General features: G+C 41.5%; 1 protein-coding gene across 2 annotated transcripts in view; it reads right to left on the minus strand.

Annotated features, from left to right (window-relative positions):
* Positions 1-19,934, minus strand: part of MID2 (midline 2) — a 104,064-nt gene that overhangs the window by 25,629 nt on the left and 58,501 nt on the right. For both annotated transcript variants that reach the window (XM_065915553.1, XM_065915552.1), the window contains exons 4-5: positions 3,662-3,769; positions 2,120-2,268 (exon numbers count right to left, since the gene is read on the minus strand). In XM_065915553.1, coding sequence (XP_065771625.1) covers positions 2,120-2,268; positions 3,662-3,769 — 257 coding nt within the window. The remainder of the gene's footprint in view (positions 1-2,119; positions 2,269-3,661; positions 3,770-19,934) is intronic.

A 19,934-nucleotide genomic window follows, 5' to 3' on the forward strand; every position in this document is an offset into this window, starting at 1 on the left:
AGGCTGAGCACAGACACACAAAGAGGCAAGAAAATAAAACCCATAATGAGGAGAAAAAAGTAAGTAGTTGAAACTGACCCAGATATTAGAATTAGACATTAAAGCAATGATTATAACTGTATTCCATATGTTCAAAAAGCTAGAGAACCCTAACTTCCTGCTCATGCTCAGCAAATGACTTTGCCTCCTATTTTAAAGTGAGAGGGGTAGATATGAAATGATAAATTATTTAATTTCTCATACCAAACTGCTGGGCATACCAACATCCACATCCATTACTTGGCCATATACCTTTTTTCCATACCTTCAGTTTTGCCCATCTCTAGCTGACCTCACATCCACTTTTAAACTCATTCATGTCTCTGCTATCTAAAAAAAGGTATTCACAACCTTCCTTTATCTCATACTCATTCTGGTTATCACCATATTTTTCTCTTTCCCTTTACAGGAAACTTCCTGAAATAATTTTAATTTCTTCACCTCTAATTTATTCTTCTTAAATATTTAAAAGTTATTTATATTAAGGTAATGTGTATGTGTGCTTGCTCACTCAGTCATGTCTGACTTTTTATGACCCTATGGAGGAGCCTGCCAAGCTCCTCTGTCCATGGGATTTTTCAGGCAAGAATACTGGAGTGGGTTGCCATTTTCTCCTCCAGGGAACCTTCCCAACTCAGGAATCAAACCCACATCTCCTGCATCTCTTACACTGTCAGGCTGATTCTTTACCACTGAGCCACTTGGGAAGCCCCAATTAAATAGTCAAATATTGCTAATAGTAATACTGCAAGAAGTGGCAATCTCCTCTCATCTGCAATTTCTGCTCTCCAATAATAATACTGAGTATTTATTTTGTACTGGGAATTATTTTTTAATTAATTATTATTGGCTGCACTAGATCTTTGTTGCCACATGCAGGCTTTCTCTAGTTGTGGTGAGCAGGGGCTACTCTCTAATTGCGGCGGCTTCTCTTGTGGAAGCCCCCTAGTGGCTCAGACGATAGAGTCTGCCTGCAATGCGGGAGACCTTGGCTTGATCCCTGGGTTGGGAAGATCCCCTGGAGAAGGCAATGGCAACCCACTCCAGTATTCTTACCTGGAAAATCCCATGGACGGAGGAGCCTGGAGGGTTACAGTCCATGGGGTCGCAAACAGTTGGACATGACTGAGAGACTAACGCTGCTCTTGTTGTGGGGCATGGGCTCTAGGGTGCTCAGTCTTCAGCAGTTGCCCTGAGGCATGTAGAATCTTCCTGGAACAGGGATTGAATCCATGTCCCCTCCATTGGCAGGCAGATTCTTAACCACTGGATCATCAGAAAAGTCCACATGCTGGGCATTATTCTAAACCTTTATAAATAAATATTAACTCATTTTACCCTCACAAAAACTTTATGAGATAGGCACTATTATTATTGCAAATAGGAGAATGAGAATGAGACTCAGAGAGGTTGTGTGACTCACCAACGACCAACCAACTAGTTTAGAGTCAGAGGCAAGATTCAAACCCAGGGAGTCTAGTGCTATGGTCTAGACTTAGGTAGGGCATGCATCTGTGTATGTGGCCAAAAGTTTCTCTGCCCCTAAACCAACACCAACATAGAAAGCTCCAGGCCTGAGTAGGTAGCATAGAGCTATGGCATTGCTAGGGTGCATGGTTGGCTGTGTATTAGAAGAACTGGGAACATACTGTATAGCACAGGGAACTTTGCTCAATGTTATGTGGCAGTCTGAATGGAGGGGGGAAATTTGGGGGAGAATGGATACATGTATATGTATGGCTGAGTCACTTTGATGTTCACCTGAAACTATCACAACACTGTTAACTGGCTATACTCCAATACAAAATAAAAAGTTTTTTAAAAATCACTTTAGAAAAAAACAGAATAAAACTGAAATTCTTCAACATTTAAAAAAAAGAAGAAGAACTGGGAGGTGGCAGAGACAGAGAAAGGGGCACCAGAAATCCACAGAGCTACCCACCACACTAAGGCTTAGTAAGTAGCCAGCTGGCAAAATCTTCAGGTGGCAGTGGCTACAAACATGACTGAACTGAATTAAGTGACTTTAAGCTGGTCCCTTTTCCTAAGAGGAGGCATGTTGAAAGACCATGGAACTCACCTCTCAGCGATATTTTTTGCAGACTGGAGAAACCGTGCCTGGTCATTTTCTTTCAGGATATGCTCGGCTTGGTTGATGAGGACTGTTGATCGTTCAAGACACTGGCGGCAATTAGCAACCTGCTGTGCCAACTTTCTTAGTTTCATAACCTTAAAGAATTAGCAAAAGAGAAACAAGATAAACACATCCAGTGCTTAATTAAAGATGATAAAACAACATGAAGGAGATCAGCTACAGTGACTCTAAAAATAAGACCTATGAACATCCCATGGTCCCTGAACTAATAACTCGCCTTCTCCCCCACCCTCCATGTCTATTTTGCCAACTCCTCCCTGCACCCACTTACTTACCCTGCAACACACTCAGTCATACACTCTAGGTTACCTACCTCCTCTTTTATTGATCATATTAATTATTTTGATTATAAAAGCAATGCATGGTCATTATAGAAAATTTAGAAAATAAAAAGTATAAAAAGAAACCCTACCACCTGGAGATCACCTCTGTTGACATTTTATTGTCAATATATTGTCATGTATATGCTTAATAAAAAACACCTCCTTTTTCTTTACGAGAATCCACATTCATATGTATATATTTCTCTCTCTAGGCATTCATGCGTACCTGTGTGCTCACAGATCTGTGTTCTCAGAAACTTCAGTATCTGTGTTAGTAAGGAACCACCCAGCATGGCACAAAGTAATGGTTATCACTCCAGGCTCTCAGAGCTTCACACATTGTACACATAGCATGAGGTCATCATCACTATACTAACCAGCAGACCAACAAGCATAAAATCAGATAGCTGCATGAAGGCCCACACCTGACCTTCTTGATCACAATTCTTCAGTTCCCATGTTAAAAGCCTGGAAGTCTTCTCTCTCTCTATCCTTCATTCATCCTTTATATATATATAATTGGTTGATGATTCTCGTCATTTCCTTTCTAGCGATGCCTGTTATGTTCTTCCCTTCCATTTGTGCTGCCAATTTCCTGGGTTAGGCCTTCATCAACTTATACCAAGAATCATTCAGTAAGCCTCATAACTTGCTTCCCTGACTTTAGTACCATCCTATTCTGATCTACCCTGCATACTTCTGCTATATTTATCAGTTTTTTCCCATCATAAGAAACTGAACAGAATGGTTTCCTTATGCCTTTCAGATTAAACCCTAAGTCCTTACAATGGCAATCATGATCCTTCCATAATTCTGGTCCACAGTTCTTTCTGTGTTGACTTAGGCCATACATAGAGTAAAGCACCAAATCTGAAGTGTACAACTCAATGATATTTGCATATACATATACCCATGTAACTACCAACCAAGTCACAATATGAAATGTTTCCAACACTGCAGAACTGCCATCATCTTTTCTGAATTCAGAGCCATAGGCCAAAGATTGCTTCTTCTTTGTTTCTCTCCCTAAATTCCCATATCTCCTTGCTTTCATAATCCAAGTTTAAACTGGAATTATTGGAATGAAACTTGGACTTTTGTAAAGTCAACTTGGCCTTGGTCACACTGAGGTGCTCTGTTTTACCTTTGTCTCTTTGATTTTGACAGCAATCATTTGCTTCCTCTGCTGGATGATCTCTACCAATTCGTCACATTCTTCCATAAGTTTTGCCTCATGCATAGCGGTATTCACCTGCCAAGAAAGTCCAGAGTGTTACTTAGTGATTTCTGTCCTTGTCCCCTGCAGGTTCTCAAAGGTTTGGACTTACAACTAAGCATGCACAACTTCTTCCATACCTCCCTCATAAGATCCACTCCTAGAAGAAGGGTAGATATGATGATATTAATGATGCAAGGGCATTGAAGCACCACAGACAGGAAGGTCTCTGGCCTCTGGTAGATCATGATGATTAATGGAAGGCTGGGCAGAAGGACAGATGAGATGGGGGCATATTATTCCCACTGTGCAATTCCCTTTAATCTAGCACCCTGTCCTCCTGTTGTTCTTTTGGAAAGAGGGTACGAAGATTTAAGTATATCAGGGAAAGAGGATCCTCTCCATAGGTACAAGAATACTAAGGTTAACCTTACAACAACATATTTCTACCATCCTAACAAAAATGTTTTCAGTTTTCCTTGTTCCTTTCTAATTTTAAAACATATGAATGTTTAGCTCTATCTTCATATTAAGTATATGATTGTGTAGATGTATTTTCACACAGTTGTCATCATGTCTTAATAGATATCTCTTACTTTGGGTTGTCCAGTATCTGAATACCTTTCCTACTTGTGGATACTAACTACATCAAAATATCCTTACTGCAAAGTCAGGGTGGGAGGATGAAAAAAACAGCCACCATTCTTTATCGTCTTCCCACGTACTGCCTTCTCCTTCTGCCCATCTCTACTACTATAGACATTAGATGATATGAAGTCCCTAGCTGGGCTAAAATGAGCACAGAGGATCTTTGAGCTGCCTAAATGTAAAGGGAAAGAAAGGGGAATGAAACTTATGTCTTTTAAGCACTCAATGTATCAAGTACTTTATAGATAAATTATTTCATATAATTATCATAACCACTTTATAATATAGGAGCTATTTTTATTTCCATTTCACAAATGGGAAAACAGGCTAAGAGAATTTCAGTGACTTGCTCGAGACTGCCCAGCTGGGACGTGGTGAGAACAGAATTCAAACAAGATGTGTCAAGGGAAACTCCTGGGCTGGCAAGGTGGGCAGATAAGGTTCAGTTTCATTTCAGCAGCAGTCACAGAGGGAAGCACAATCATTCCAAGAGTCTATTCAAGGATCATTCGAGTAGAGCTCTAAAAAGCTGAGACATAGACAATGGATTTCTTGAGCAGCAAAAGTGAAGTCGTCAGATGTGCTTCATTAGCAAAGTAGGGCTGCATTTTCACCCGCTAGCCCTCTTTAGAGGGCTGCTTTATGTACTCCAAGCCCAGCAAGATAACCTGTCACTAGGCCCCACTGTCTCCTCTCTCACCCTCTAAGGTCCCTACTGGTCAATTTTCTATTTCCTACTAAACTGAAACAAAATATGCATGCCGAATTTCAACCTTCTTTTGGTTTATTTTCACTTGCCAGAGGGGAAGTGCCACAGTGAGAGCTTCCATTTATTCTGAATGAACAGTCCCACTCTGGCCATCCTAATGTGTTTTCTCAGACTGCTCACCCCTTCCTAAATTGGATCTTCCTTTCTAAGGCAGATAATATCACCCTCTCAAAGAATTCCCACTCTTTGAGTGGGAATCAGAGATTCATCTAGTGCTCCCTGGATCTGTGCAGAGACTATTTGGAGACATAAGACAGTTCCTATTTATAGCTGCTGATGGTATAGTAAACAGTGGTGTGGTGCCTTATTTCTTATATTTCAGTCCTTGGAGTAACCTTGGAGTAACTCACTATATGCCAGGCACCATCCTGAATAGTTTATATACTAGCTCTCTCAAACATCAAAACAACCCTATGGATCTTTTAATTAAAGTACCAGCAGAAGCTTTCTATGGTAGTGCTTCATCTCTTTAAAAGGATCTATTTAAATGGATGCCATATTATTGAAAGTGAAAATGAAAGTCACTCAGTTGTGTCCTGAAGTTTGGGGTTTCCCTGGTGGCTCAGTTGGTAAAGAATCCACCTACAGTGTGGGAGGCCTGGGTTTGATTCCTGGGTTGGGAAGATCTCCTGGGGAAGGTAACAGCTACCCACTCCAGTATTGTGGCCTGGAGAATTCCATGGACAGAGGAGCCTGGCAGACTACAGTCCATGGGGTTGCAAAGGGTTGGACACGACTGGGTGACTTTCACTTTCATATTATTTGGGACTATTTTGATTACTTTTAATAAAACCAATTCTAGCTTCACTTGAAAAAAAAACCTATAAAGGAGGTACCATTAGCCCCATTTTACAGATAAGGAAACCTGAGCAAACTGACTTGCTCAAGGCCCCAGCCCTACTAAGTGGCAGAGATGGAATCTGAGCCCAGAGCATCCACCTCTGAGAGTTCATACCTTTAGCTATCACACTAAACTGTCTCTCCAGTCTAGTGTAGCAGAATCCTGTCTTCAGCTCCTGACAATCGTTACCTCTTCTGCACTATCCATCTTTATTTTGTCATTGCATTCTCTTTAGCGTTTTCAGACTATGTTCCCTGAGAAGGCCATGTACATCCATGTCTTGTGCCTTTGCTCAAGACTATACTTTCACTTAGAAAGTGATTTCACTATTTATTTGTTGAACAAAGTTCTATTTATCGTCCCAAACCCAGGTCAAAGATTGTCACTTCTGAAACTTTTTCCCACCTGCTTGGATACAACTGATTCCCTATTTATATTCCCATAGCACTTTATATCGGCTTCCCTGGTGGCTCAGCAGTAAAGAATCTGCCTGCAATGCAGGAGAAGCAAGAGACGCAGGTTCAACTCCTAGGTTGGGAAAATCCCTTGGAGGAGGGCACGGCAACCCACTCCAGCATTCTGAAACGCCATGGACAGAGGAGTCTGGTGGGCTACAGTCCATAGGGCTGCAAAGAGGCAGACACGATTGAAGCAGCTGAGCATGCACGCACAACACTTTATATATAATTCTATCATATCATTTACTACCTTATAGGAATTTATTAATTTGACTTCCCTGAGCAAACATGAGCTCTGGAGGCCAGGGACCGTGTATTATTTGACTATATCTCCAGCACAGCAACTGGCATATGGTTGGTGTTCAGTAAATATTTGTTGCATTGAATTGAATGGAGAGCAGTATCTTACTGCTTGTCAGACATGTTCACTTAGTTACTCAAGTTATCGTAACTCAATATGTCTAAAAACAAACTCACCATCTTCCCTCTAAATCCAGCTTCCACCTCTGATTTCCTCTTTCAAGTTAATGCTATCATTATTGTACTTGTTCAGGTTCAGTTACCTAGTTCTTCCTCATTCCCACATAAAATCACAGCAGTCCCAAAGTCCTCCCCTCCCTTCTTTTCAATCTCACTAAAATCCTTCTGGTAATACAATGAGGCTCTGAGCCAAGGAAACAATAAATTGAAGCCCTCATCACCCTTTTTTGAATATTATTATAAAAGCCTCATTAATTCATCTCCCTACCTGCAGAATCTTTACTTTGCTATCTTTCATAATCCATCCTATCCCCTGAAATCAGGAAAAATCATCACCATCTTTATCACCAACCGTCAATCATCTCTTGTGTGCAATGCACTATGCTCAGGACCTGCCCTCAATAAATGTACAATCCAAAAGGGTGATAAGGGCTTCAGGTTTTTGGCTCCTTGGCCAATTTTATGGGAAAAAACCACCTAAACATAAAACATATCAAGGTAATATAAGTGAAATGTCAATGAGTGATGTAGGCTATAATGTACAGAAATTGAAGGGAAAGATCAGTCTCAGTGGGGAATTGAAAAAAGATGCCTGAATGAGGCAGGACTTGAATATGGATAGGACTCAGATTTAAAAAGTGAGAATGGGGAAATTCTGAGCCAAGATAATGAGATTGAACCTTACTTTAGTGAGATTGAACCTTATAAAAAAATATAGTATCTTTGAAAATTTTGCGGGGGAAGAAAGAGGGTAAGACGGTGGGAGAATAACTATAATAAAATTTCTTAAGAAGATGAATTAGGGTTAATTTAATTGGGGGTAATAGCAAGCATGGGATTTCCAGGTGGAGCTGTGGTAAAGAATCTGTCTGCCAATGCAAGAGGTGCAAGAGACATGGGTTCAATTCCTGGGTCAGGAAGATCCCCTGGAGTAGGAAATGGCAACCCACTCCAGTATTCTTGCCTAGAAAATTCAATGGACAGAGAAGCCTGGTGGGTTATAGTCCCTGGCATTGCAAAGAGCTGGACACAACTGAGCACACACACACATACACACACACATACACACAGCAGCAGCAGCAAGCATGGGGACAATTTAGGAGGCTACTGTGATGTGAACAGGGCCTAGTCAAGGAGGGTAACAGGAACTGAAAGGAAAGGTCAAACACGAGAAGCATCCCTTTGCTTAATAATCTTCAATTAGACAACAAGCTCCCTGAGGAAAGTTTTTATGCCATTTTGTTTTTCCTGCTGCAATAGGCACAATGCCTAAACACAACAAACACTTAAGAAACATTTACTGATGGATTTAGCAAAGTGAAAAATCAAAATAGGAATGAAAAACATTTAAAAATATTCTACAGTAAATGCATTTTTTAGAGAAAATGCAGGTTGAAATGAGGGAGTTTGAGTGTGGTTTGGACAGTTACATCAGGCAAGATGAAACAGTGAGATGCAACTAGTAGAGCAGACAGTTAACTGAAGAGGCAAAATCCCAAACTAAAGGTAAAGCAGTGACATTAAAAATTTTCCATGTCAAGAAGCAGCCCAAAAGAGCAGGGTCCTTAAGTGTTTTTGGAACAGGAAATATCCAGGGAAAATCTGTCTTCATGGTGTAAATAAAACATCTCAAATTGCTTGGAAGGCACTTGAAACCCCTGGTATTTTCCTTGTCTGCAGTTTTTTTTGAAAATACAGTGAGGTATTCCACTTGCTTACTAACCCTCAGATAAAAACAACAGGGGTTACTTTTTTCCAACTGGGGTTACCTTGATAAGCATGATTGGTTGGTTGATTGGTTGGTTCATTGGTCAGTTGGTTGGTGGTTTGTGGAAAACCCCAGATCTTTATTTGAACTTTGTTCTTTGGTTTAATGTGTTTGACTAAATGGCTTTATGTGTGTAGAAAAATCTATACCCCCTGAAAATCCAATTAGGGGTATATTGTCACCCTGCTTATTTAACTTATATGCAGAGTACATCTTGAGAAATGCTGGGCTGGATGAAGCACAAGCTGGAATCAAGATTGCCAGGAGAAATATCAATAATCTCAGATACGCAGATGACACCACCCTTACGGCAGAAAGTGAAGAAGAGCCTCTTGATGAAAGTGAAAGAGAAGAGTGAAAAAGTTGGCTTAAAGCTCAACATTCAGAAAACTAAGATAATGGCATCTGGTCCCATCACTTTATGGCAAATAGATGGCGAAACAGTGGAAATAGTGGCTGACTTTACTTTCTTGGGCTGCAAAATCACTGCAGATGATGATTGTAGCCATTAAATTAAAAAACACTTACTCCTTGGAAGGAAAGTTATGACCAACCTAGACAGCATATTAAAAAGCAGAGATGTTACGTTGTCAACAAAGGTCCGTCTAGTCAAGGCTATGGCTTTTCCAGTAGTCCTGTATGGATGTGAGAGTTGGACTATAAAGAAAGCTGAGCACCAAGGAATTGATGCTTTTGAACTGTGGTGTTGGAGAAGACTCTTGAGAGTCCCTTGGACTGCAAGGAGATCCAACCAGTCCATCCTAAAGATCAGTCCTGGGTGTTCATTGGAAGGATTGATGTTGAAGCTGAAACTCTAATACTTTGGCCACCTGATGCGAAGAGCTGACTCATTTGAAAAGACCCTGATGCTGGAAAAGATTGAGGGCAGGAGAAGGGGATGACAGAGGATGAGATGGTTAGATGGCATCACCGACTCAATGGACATGGGTCTGGGTGGACTCCGGGAGTTGGTGATGGACAGGGAGGCTTGGAGTGCTGCGGTTCTTGAGGTCGCAGAGTCAGACACGACTGAGCAACTGAACTGAACTGAACTGGCAACCTACTTGTGTAAGGGAAGGGGAGTTTCTGATGTTTTAGACTGAGTCTCAGTGCCAGTCTTATAAGGCCTAAGTATTAGGACACACAGCCCTTCCTGTTAAGCCTCCAGATCTGTTCTGCTCTGTGCTCTCTTTTTTTCTTCCCAAAGGCAGTGAGAATTTGACTGGCAAGTTTCTTTCCCATTGCCCACCTCATTCTATTTCCTATAGTTCTTTCCTACCTCTTAGTTGAAAGATTAAACCCAGAGTCAGACCGTGTCTTCCCCAATTTCCACCCTTCCCTGACAGAAACACACAGGTTCTCTGAAGGATTTACAAGGAAATCAATATGTAGGGGTTCACAAAAGCCACAAGTTACCAAGATTTAAGAGGATGCAAAAAGTTATTTTGGTTAATTGTTTCTGTTACCTATTGAAATGTAAATGGACTAACCTTTTTACCCCTCCCTTCTTTTACAGAGCTTGTTTGAGAGTTTTTTGGGAGAACTCCCACACACTCATTCTTTTGGTCCTTTATCCCTTGGTTTAAAGTTGATCAGCCTTCCCTCCACCTCACCCCCAGAAGAAACTTCTCCACTTACACCCTCTCCCTAGCTCAGTCACATCCATCAGTCCTGCAGAGTACCATAATGCAGTTCAGGAGGAACTGAGAATTTATGTTCAGGTAGAATAATATGTATGAAGTAATGGATGAGCCCTCTACCTGCAATGAGCATTTGCAAACTCAAATGCAATTTATTTACACAGTAATAGAACTCCTTGTTGACATCTCCACCTCATTGTACTCTGTTCTAAAAGGTCAGTGCCAGCCTCCTTTATTTTCTGAAATCTTCTGCCCAAATAGGTCTTCCCCTTCCACCTCAAAGATTTTGAAATGCCAGCATTAAAGATCACTTGGGGGACTTCCCTGGCGGTCCAGTGGTTAAGAATCCAACTTCCAATGCAGAGGACATGGGTTCAATCCCTAGCTGGGGAACTGATATCCCACATGTTGTGGGGCAATTAGGCCCACACACCACAACTAGAGAGAAGCCACAACTAGAGAAGCCCACTTGCCACAGTAAAGATCCCATGTGCCCCAACTAAGACCCAACACAGTCAAATAAATAAATATTTTAAAAATCATTTGGGGAAGTTTTCATTTCAGCACTTACTGAGTGCCTGGGCTTCCCTGGTGGCTCAGATGATAAAGAATCTTTCTGCAATGCAGGAGATCCAGTTCGATTCCTGGGTTGGGAAGATGCCCTGGAGAAGGGAATGGCTACAGTATCCTGGCCTGGAGAATTCCATGGACAGGGGAGCCTGATGGGCTACAGTCTACGGGGTCACAAAGAGTCAGACACAACTGAGTGACTAACACTTTCACTTTCCACTTTTATTGAATGCCTACATCACACACACGGCACTAGGTGGGTTTCTGAGTGAGACCAAAATGATGAAAAAGACTCAGCTTCTGGCCTTTAAGGCACTTATAGTCTAGTGCAAAATATGACTGTGAATTCAATTAATTACAATTTAATAAATAGCAGAAGAAGAAATATAATAGGATACAAACGAAGCTCTAAGGAGAGCATAGAGAAAGGAAAGTAATTTGGTCTGTGGAAAAGGACAGTCAGGAGATTAGGGAAGGTTTCATGTAGCTGAGCTGGTTTTGAAGGATGAACAAGACATGGGCAGGCAGAAATTAGGTTTAAGGCAAGAGAACTGCAGGCAGAGAGAATAATATGAATAGCATAAGCAAAAACAGAGGCAGGAAAGCAGAGAACGTGTTTGGGTAAAGCAGATCAGCCTGACAGATGCAAGGGAGGGAAATAAGGCTAGAAATGAAGGCTGTAGATGTATTCTAGAAAGCTGCACTGTCATTCAGAGTCTCTGAACATAGCTGGATAAAATGTCAGGATCTTAATGCCATGTTGTTGTTGTTTAGTCACTCAGTTGTGCCCGAGTCTTTGCGACCCTATGGACTGTAGCCCATGAGGAATCCTCTGACCATGGAATTCTCCAGGCAAGGATACTGGAATGGGTTGCCATTTCCTTCTCCAGGGGATCTTTCCAACCCAGTGATTGAACCTGCGTCTCCTGCATTGGCAGGTAGATTCTTTACTGCTGAACCACCAGGGAAGCTTGTGTTTAGGCATACATGTTCACATTTCTGGGGTTCACACAAGGGTGAGATCTAGAGAGTTTTATATCTTCAGAGGGGGTTATAAGAAAGTGCTATGCTTCACAAAAGAAGCAGTAGAGTGGAAAGAACACTGGATGGGGAGTCAGAAGACCCTGTCATTGATCAGTAATATGATGTTGGGTAAGCCCTTCTCTCTAGGCCTCATATTTCCATCGTTAAAGTGAGGGGCTAGGAACTGATGATTTCTTTAGTCTTTTGAAGATCCAACAATTCTGTGGTTCTGAAGAGACAGAAAGAGGTTTTTGCTTCATTTCATGTAGGATTTATAGCTCTATATATAGAATCCCAGGTGCAAGCCTAGATTATACCTCTCCCACTTCTTGCATGTTCTAAACAGCTGCCTTGTGTGGAAAGAGAATATATGGCAGAAAGTAACTAACCCTAAGGCTACCAAGGCTTGGAGGTCTGATCCCTGGGGAGAAAGGATTCTAAAACCAACACAGACGTGCAACATGGCACTGGTTCATTCCTAAGGCATGCATATGGAACAAATTGCCCTCTCTCTCTCTCTCTGTTGCCAAGATTTTTGTTAGTTACTCAGGGTAAAATAAACATGGAATACATGTGTCGATACATGTGTGTACACTGTATAAATGTGACATTACATGCATTTTTATACTATACAATATTTTTTCAAAATCAGGAACAAATTACCCAAAATGTTTGTAGCAGTTAATGCTACGGAATGTGATTATCTTAAGAGGCAACTGAGAGGAAAAGAAGTATGTGAGCACGTGCTCTCTCTCTATCACACACACATCCACACACACACACACACACACACACGCACACACCTGGTTAAATCATGGACAAGAGCCAGCCTGCTGGAGTGCAAATCCTGGCTGTGTCATTTACTCATTATATGTATGACCTTGGGCAAATTATATAACCTCTATTTCTCAGTTTCTTTTGTAAAATGGCAATGATAATAATAGTGCCAACTTCATAGGGCAAGTGGGAGAAGTGAATGAGTTAAAATATATGGAGCAATGAGAACAGTACCTAGCACATCATAAGCACCCACAGCCTGACAGGAAACATGTCTTCAGTTGATGTCCATGTCTGTCAGAAGGCCTTCCACATCCTGGTTCCGAGTCCAATACATTAGGATTCTTACACTTCTAGATGCCCTGGCTGCCACCTCCCCATCCACACTACTTTTCTAGCTTCAACACTCCCATCCCCCACCTACCTTTATCCACAACCCCTCACTCACACCTCTGCCAAAAAGTTTAAACTTAGGCACTAAAGGCAGTAGGTTGCTTAACTCTGCTTCAGGAATTATTTTTTTGTCTCCTAAGCTACAGCTACTCCAGTACAGGGGACTCAAAATCCTATTAATAGTTTTACATGTCTCCCAGTCCTGAAGGCAGTGACCCCCTGCCTTCAAGTGAACAGATAAAGTCCAATAAAAAGCCCTGCTTTATTTAATTATTTTTATGTAAAGCTGATGGAATCATCTTTGAAATGTTGCCCTGTTTTCCTTTGGAAAACAAAAAAACAAGGTAGTCTCATCTTCTTTTTCCTTTTATACATTTGAACCTTCCTGATACAAAGGACTGTGGAGGTGGTGTGTGTGATGCAGTGCTTTAAAAAAGCAGTTCCCAACCTTTTTGGCACCAGGGACTGGTTTTATGGAAGACAATTTTTCCAAGGAACCAGAGGTGGGGGAATGGTTTCGGGATAATCCAAGCCCATTACATTTATTATGCTCTTCATTTCTATTATTAATACATCAGCTTCACCTCAGATCATCAGGCATTAGATCCCAGAGGCTGGGGACCCCTGCTTTAAAGTGTGATCTGGATTAACACCTTAGCTTAGATGCTGCCACAGTAGGTCTAACCTGTGCATCATAAACATCATGGTTTCTTAATTTTTCTGGCTTTATTGAGATATGATTGACATACAACATTGTGTAAATTTAAGGTGTACGATATGATGATTTGATATGCTAACATATCATGATAGAATTATTGCAATAAGGTTAGTTAACATGTACTTCACCTCACACTGTTACATGTATGTGTGTATCTCTCTGTGTGTGTGTCTGTGAGAACATCTAAGATGCACTCTGTTAGCAACTTTCAAGCACACATACAGTCTTGTTAAATATAAACAAAAAATCTTTAAAAAAACCAAACTCATAGAAAGAGACCATTGCCTTTTCTTGACTGCATTGTAATGACAGTAATAAATTCTTCGCTGCTCAGCAAGGTGAGAGGTTTTCATAACAATTTCTTGATAATCAGTCAGATGTCCAATTTACTTCTCTTTCTCATCTCCTTTGCACAAAAAGTGGCTGCATGTTAAACAAAGTCCTCGGCCTCTTTTCTTTGACATTTTGGAGTCTGAGAAGGTGGGGAAGTGGTCACCTGGGTGATCCTGGGCTAGAATGAGAAGTGAGAAATTTGTTGTATCCTTTCACTTCTTTGAGTACCCTGCCTGCTTTTTCTCTTCACCTTGTTCTCAACTAAGGTGTTAATCAATGATAGTTAAAGGTGCTAGTATGGCATTAAGGGCTTCCTTGGTGGCTCAGCGGTAAAGAATCTGCCTGCAGTGGGGGAGACCTGGGTTTGATCCCTGTGGGGAAGATTCCCCTGGAGAAGGAGATGGCAATCCCCTCCAGTATCCTCACCTGGGAAATCCCATGGACAGAGGAGCCTGGCAGGCTACAGTCCATGGGGTTGCAAAAGAGTCAGACATGACTTAGCAACTAAACAACAACATGTCTAAACACACAAAAATCTTGCATGAATGTTTATAACAGATGTAACTGTAGTAGCAAAAAATGACCAAAGTGCTCTTCTTTGGGCACATGGGTAAACAAACTGTGGAATATCAACAATAAAATTTTTTCACTATTGATATACACAACTTGAGTGTGTCTCAGAGGCATTATGATGAGTGACTTAAGCAAATCATAATATGTTGCATACTGTATGATTTTGTTCATATAACATTCTACAAATTACAAAATTATAGTGATGAAGAACAGATCAGTGATTGCTGGGGGGTAATCAGTGATTGCTACAAAGAGGTAGCACAAATGAGGTTTTGGGAGTGATGGAATTATATTGTTTTAACCAAGGTGGTGATTGGGCTTCCCAGGTGGCACAGTGGTAAAGAATCCACCTGCCAATATAGGAGACATGGGTTCAATCCCTGTGTTGGGAAGATCCCCTGGAGAAGGAACTGGCAACCCAGTCCAGAATTCTTGCCTGGGAAATCTCATGGAGCCTGGTGGGCATGTCCATGGGGTCGCAAAAGAGCTGGACATTATTGAGTGACTAAACAACAACAACAATGGTGGTGATTACATAAATCTATACATGTGATAAAATTCACAGAAATACACGTACTCCCCTGGGCCCCAAAAGGTTGAGTATATGTAAAAACTGGTGAAATTTGAATGAGGTCTATAGTTTACTAAGTAGAATATTGTACCAATGACAATTTCCTAATTACGATAGTTAATGTGGTTATGAAAGGTGCTAACACTGAAGAAGAGTAGATGAATGTTATGTTGGAACTCTATTATTTTAGCAATTCTATATGCTAGTAAGGTTATGTTCAAAATTCTTCAAGCTAGACTCCATCAATACGTGAACCGAGAACTTCCAGATGTACAAGCTGGGTTTAAAAAAGGCAGAGGAACCAGAGGTCAAGTTACCAACATTCATTGGGTCATACAGAAAGCAAGGGAATTCCAGAAAAAACATGTACTTCTGCTTCATTGACTATGCTAACGCCTTTGACTGTGTGGATCACAACAAATTGGAAAATTCTTAAAGAGATGGGAATACCAGAACTTACCTGTCTCCTGAGAAACCTGTTGCAGGTCAAGACAAGAGTTAGAACTGGATGTGAAATAACTGATTGGTTCAAAATTGGGAAAGAAATATGACAAGGCTGTATATTGTCACCTTGCTTATTTAACTTAAATGCAGAGGACACCATGCAAAATACTGGGTTGGATGAAGCACAAGCTGGAATCAAGGTTGCCAGGAGAAATATCAACAACCTCAGATATGCAGATGATACCACCCTTATGGCAGAAAGTGAAAACGAATTAAAGAGCCTCTTTATGAGGATGAAGGGCTTCCTTGGTGGCTTAGCTGGTAAAGAATCTGCCTGTAATATTAGGGAGACCTGGGTTCAGTCCCTGGGTTGGAAAGATCCCCTGGAGAAGGGAAAGGCTACTCACTCCAGTATACTGGCCTGGAGAATTCCGTGGACTGTATAGTCCATGGGGTTGCAAAGAGTTGGACATGAATGAGTGACTTTCACTTTCACTTCATGAGGGTGAAAGAGATCATGGCATTTGCTTTCATCACTTCATGGCAAATAGAAGGGGGAAAGTGGAAGCATTGGCAGATTTTATTCTCTTGGGATCTAAAATCATTGCAGACAGTGACTACAGCATTAAATTAAAAGATGCTTGCTCCTTGGAAGAAAAGCTATGACAAGCCTAGACAGCATATTGAAAGATGGAGACATCTCTTTGCCAACAAAGGTTCATCTAGTCAGAGCTATGGTTTTTCCAGTAGTCATGTATAAATGTGAGAGTTGAACCATACAGAAGGCTGAGCACCAAAGAACTGATGCTTTCAAACTGCAGTGCTGGAGGAGATTCTTTTTGTGTGTGTTTGTGTGTATGTGTATATTTTGAGAGTCCCTTGGACAGCAAGGAAATCAAAGCAGTCCATCCTAAAGGAAATCAGTCCTGAATATTCACCGGAAGGACTGATATTAAAGCTGAAGTTCCAATACTTTGGCCACCTGATGCGAAGAGTTGACTCATTGGAAAAGACTCTGATGCTGGGAAAGATTGAAGGCAAAAGGAGAAGGGGGTGGAGGAGGATGAGACGGTTAGATATCCATATCCTTCAATGGATATGAATTGGAGCAAACTCTGGGAGATAGTGAAGGACAGGGAAGCCTGGCATGCTGCAATCTATAGGGTTACAAAGAGTCGGACACGATTTAATGACTGAACAACAACAAATATGAGCTTAAACTTATTTCAACATTTAAAAGAAAAAAAGAAAGAAAGTTCTAGAAGTCCCACAATGTTTTAGGCAGGTCTCGTGAACCAATATTTATGTATTTTTCTGAAATTATAGCTAATATGTCTTTAGGACTTTGCTTAAATGGCATCTCCTCTCATACTCCACTTTGCACCCTAGGTTTATTTTTACCCATAACACACATAACCGCTAGTAAAAATATGCTTGTTTATCATGTATCTCTCCCAACTGGAATGAAAGCTTCTTAAAGTATCTGTTTTGTTCACTGCTGTACCCTCAACACCTAGAATAGTACCTGGCACATTGCAGGTACTCAACAAATATCTGTTGAATTAATGAATGAATGTGAGTATGCTGGCCCTGAAATAAAGGTAAATTGCAAAATTATATACAAGGCTACATTTCTTCATTACATGAGATAAATTTCCCTTACATTTTCTTTTCACACAATTACTCAAAACGACAATCATGTTCTGTCATTTATGTATTGTTTGCTGATTAGGAAAGATTTGGAAAAATTTGGAATAACAACCTAGGTGCTAGGTAATCACATATTCTGAAATAGTTTTCCACCCAGTGTTAAAAGAGGAAAAGTTACCTCTCTTGGGTAATCAGCTATGCTTTACTCACCCTTATGTGTGAGGGCTTCCCTGATAGCTCAGTTGGTAAAGGATTTGCCTGCAATGCAGTAGACCCTGGTTTGATTCCTGGTTCGGGAAGATCCCCTGGAGAAGGGATAGGCTACCTATTCCAATATTCTTGGACTTCCCTGGTGGCTCAGCTGGTAAAGAATCCGCCTGCAATGTGGGAGACCTTGGTTCAATCCCTGGGTTGGAAAGATCCCCTGGAGAAGGAAAAGGCTACCCACTCCAGTATTTTGGCCTGGAGAACTGCATGGACTGTATAGACCATGGGGTCACAAAAAGTCAGACACGACTGATCAGCTTTCACTTTCACTTTCATGATGTGTGGAAGATTACACAGCAAGCCACCAGAGGGTACTGTTTATTCAATTATCCTTTCTCAATATCTATTGCATACCAAGCCATGTGCTGGATATAAAAAAGTGGAGAGCACACAGTATGCATTCTCAGAGTTTACAGTCTAGTGGAGAGACAGATCAATACATAGAAGTGCTATGACAGAAGTATGCATAGGGTGCTTCAGGTACACAGGGGAAGGAGAGAGAGAGAGTACAGAGCATACGTGATGGGTTCCTGGAGGAGGGGATGTCTGAGCTGAGTCTTAAGAGACAAGCAGCAGTCAGCCAGGAGAAGAGGGGAGGAGTGGAAGTTCTATGAGGGCAGGCTCATGTTCACACTGTATTTCCAATGCCTAGCCCAAGGCAGAAATATGCCTAAATATCTGTGGAATGAACGAAAAAAGTATAAAGTGCAGGTAGTAAAGAGCACATGCTAGAGGTAGATAGGGTCCAGACTATGATGGGTCTTATAAACCTTTATCTTAATCATGATGGGGAACCACTGAATTATTTGTGGTAGGGGAACGACATGTGGGCTTTGCATTTTTTAAAGTTCATTCCCACAACAATGTGGAAAGTGGATTAGAGAAGGAGACAGCATGACTCAGATAGACCAGTTAGGAACTGTGGTTTCCAAAATGAATATGTCATGGCCACTGCCTTTAAGAAGCTTATAGTCCACAGAAGGAAATGAGATGGAACCTGGTCATTCTAATACAGCCAAGCAGGCAGTGTACCAGAGGTGATACACTGGCTGCTCTGCCCAAGGTCTTGCAGCTGGTGGGTGGCAGAGCCAGTAACAGAAACCAGGTTTCCTGATTCCGAGTCTAGGGCTTTTCCCCAAGCTCTCCTTTTAACTGCCTTTCACAACCACAGAATTATGTAAGGGAAAGACAGCAGGGCGAGCCAATGAAAAATTATGCTTTCTTTAGCCTCAGACTAGACTGTGGGGAGCATTTAGCCCTTTCTTAAACTCATGTCTGACATTAGCATCCCTCCCCAAGACCTTTGTCTCTGGGTGATGGCTGCAGTATCCTGGTACTTCTTCTATACATGTGGAGCAAGAGAGTCCAGGAAATTCACATTCTGACAGTTAAAGTCAGGGAAACAACCATTCTGAGAAAGAAGTCATTCTTTATGAGGCAGGGGACTTCAGATGACAAAAGGAAAAAAAAACCGGTTCCATGTTCAGAAAAGGAAGATGGTCACTAGAAAGAACAAGGGCCCAAGTGTAAGAGTGAAAATGGCTGCTACGTGCGTGCTTAGTCCTGTCTGACTCTCTGAAACATAATAGACTGTAGCCGGCCAGGCTCCTCTGTCCGTGGCAAGAATACTGAAGCGGGTTGCCATTTCCTTCTCCAGGGGATCTTCCCAACCCAAGGATTGAACCCATGTCTCCTGCATTGGCAGGCAGATTCTTTACCACTGACCCACCTGGGAAGCCCTAAAAATAGCTGAAGAAGGGCCTATATTGTTTCTAAGCTGTGGAGGGTGGAGGAATTGGGGGGTAGGGAAAGAAGATGGAGAAGCACCAGGAAAGAGCCTCAGGACAAGGACCTGAAGAATTCTGTATAAGACCATCAGTGAAAAAGGAGACCCCAGAAAAATGTCCAATTCCATGAGCAGGTAACAAAGATGCCTGGACAACGTATTTTCAGGAGTCCCAACTACCTCATGAGCCAGGACAGGGACCACAGCTAAGGGATTTCTATATGGGAATGTCCAAGGAAATAAAGGGGTCCTGAGGAGAGCCCTTGGCCAGGCTATGTTGGTGGGGATGGGGTTGGGGATGGACAGAGACAAAGTGAGTGAGAGCATGGACATACACACACATCCATGTGAACACTCTGTGGGAAGGATTCCTGGGTGTCCTTGGGTAAGGATTTATCTTTACTAAACCAAAAATCAAGTCGAAAATAGTTAAAAGAATGGGCTTTGAAGTTAGACAGCCTCAGGTTAGCCTCCCAGATCTGCTGCTTACCA

Source organism: Muntiacus reevesi, chromosome X (assembly GCF_963930625.1).
Source record: "Muntiacus reevesi chromosome X, mMunRee1.1, whole genome shotgun sequence".
In the NCBI taxonomy this organism is placed as follows: Eukaryota; Metazoa; Chordata; class Mammalia; order Artiodactyla; family Cervidae; genus Muntiacus; species Muntiacus reevesi.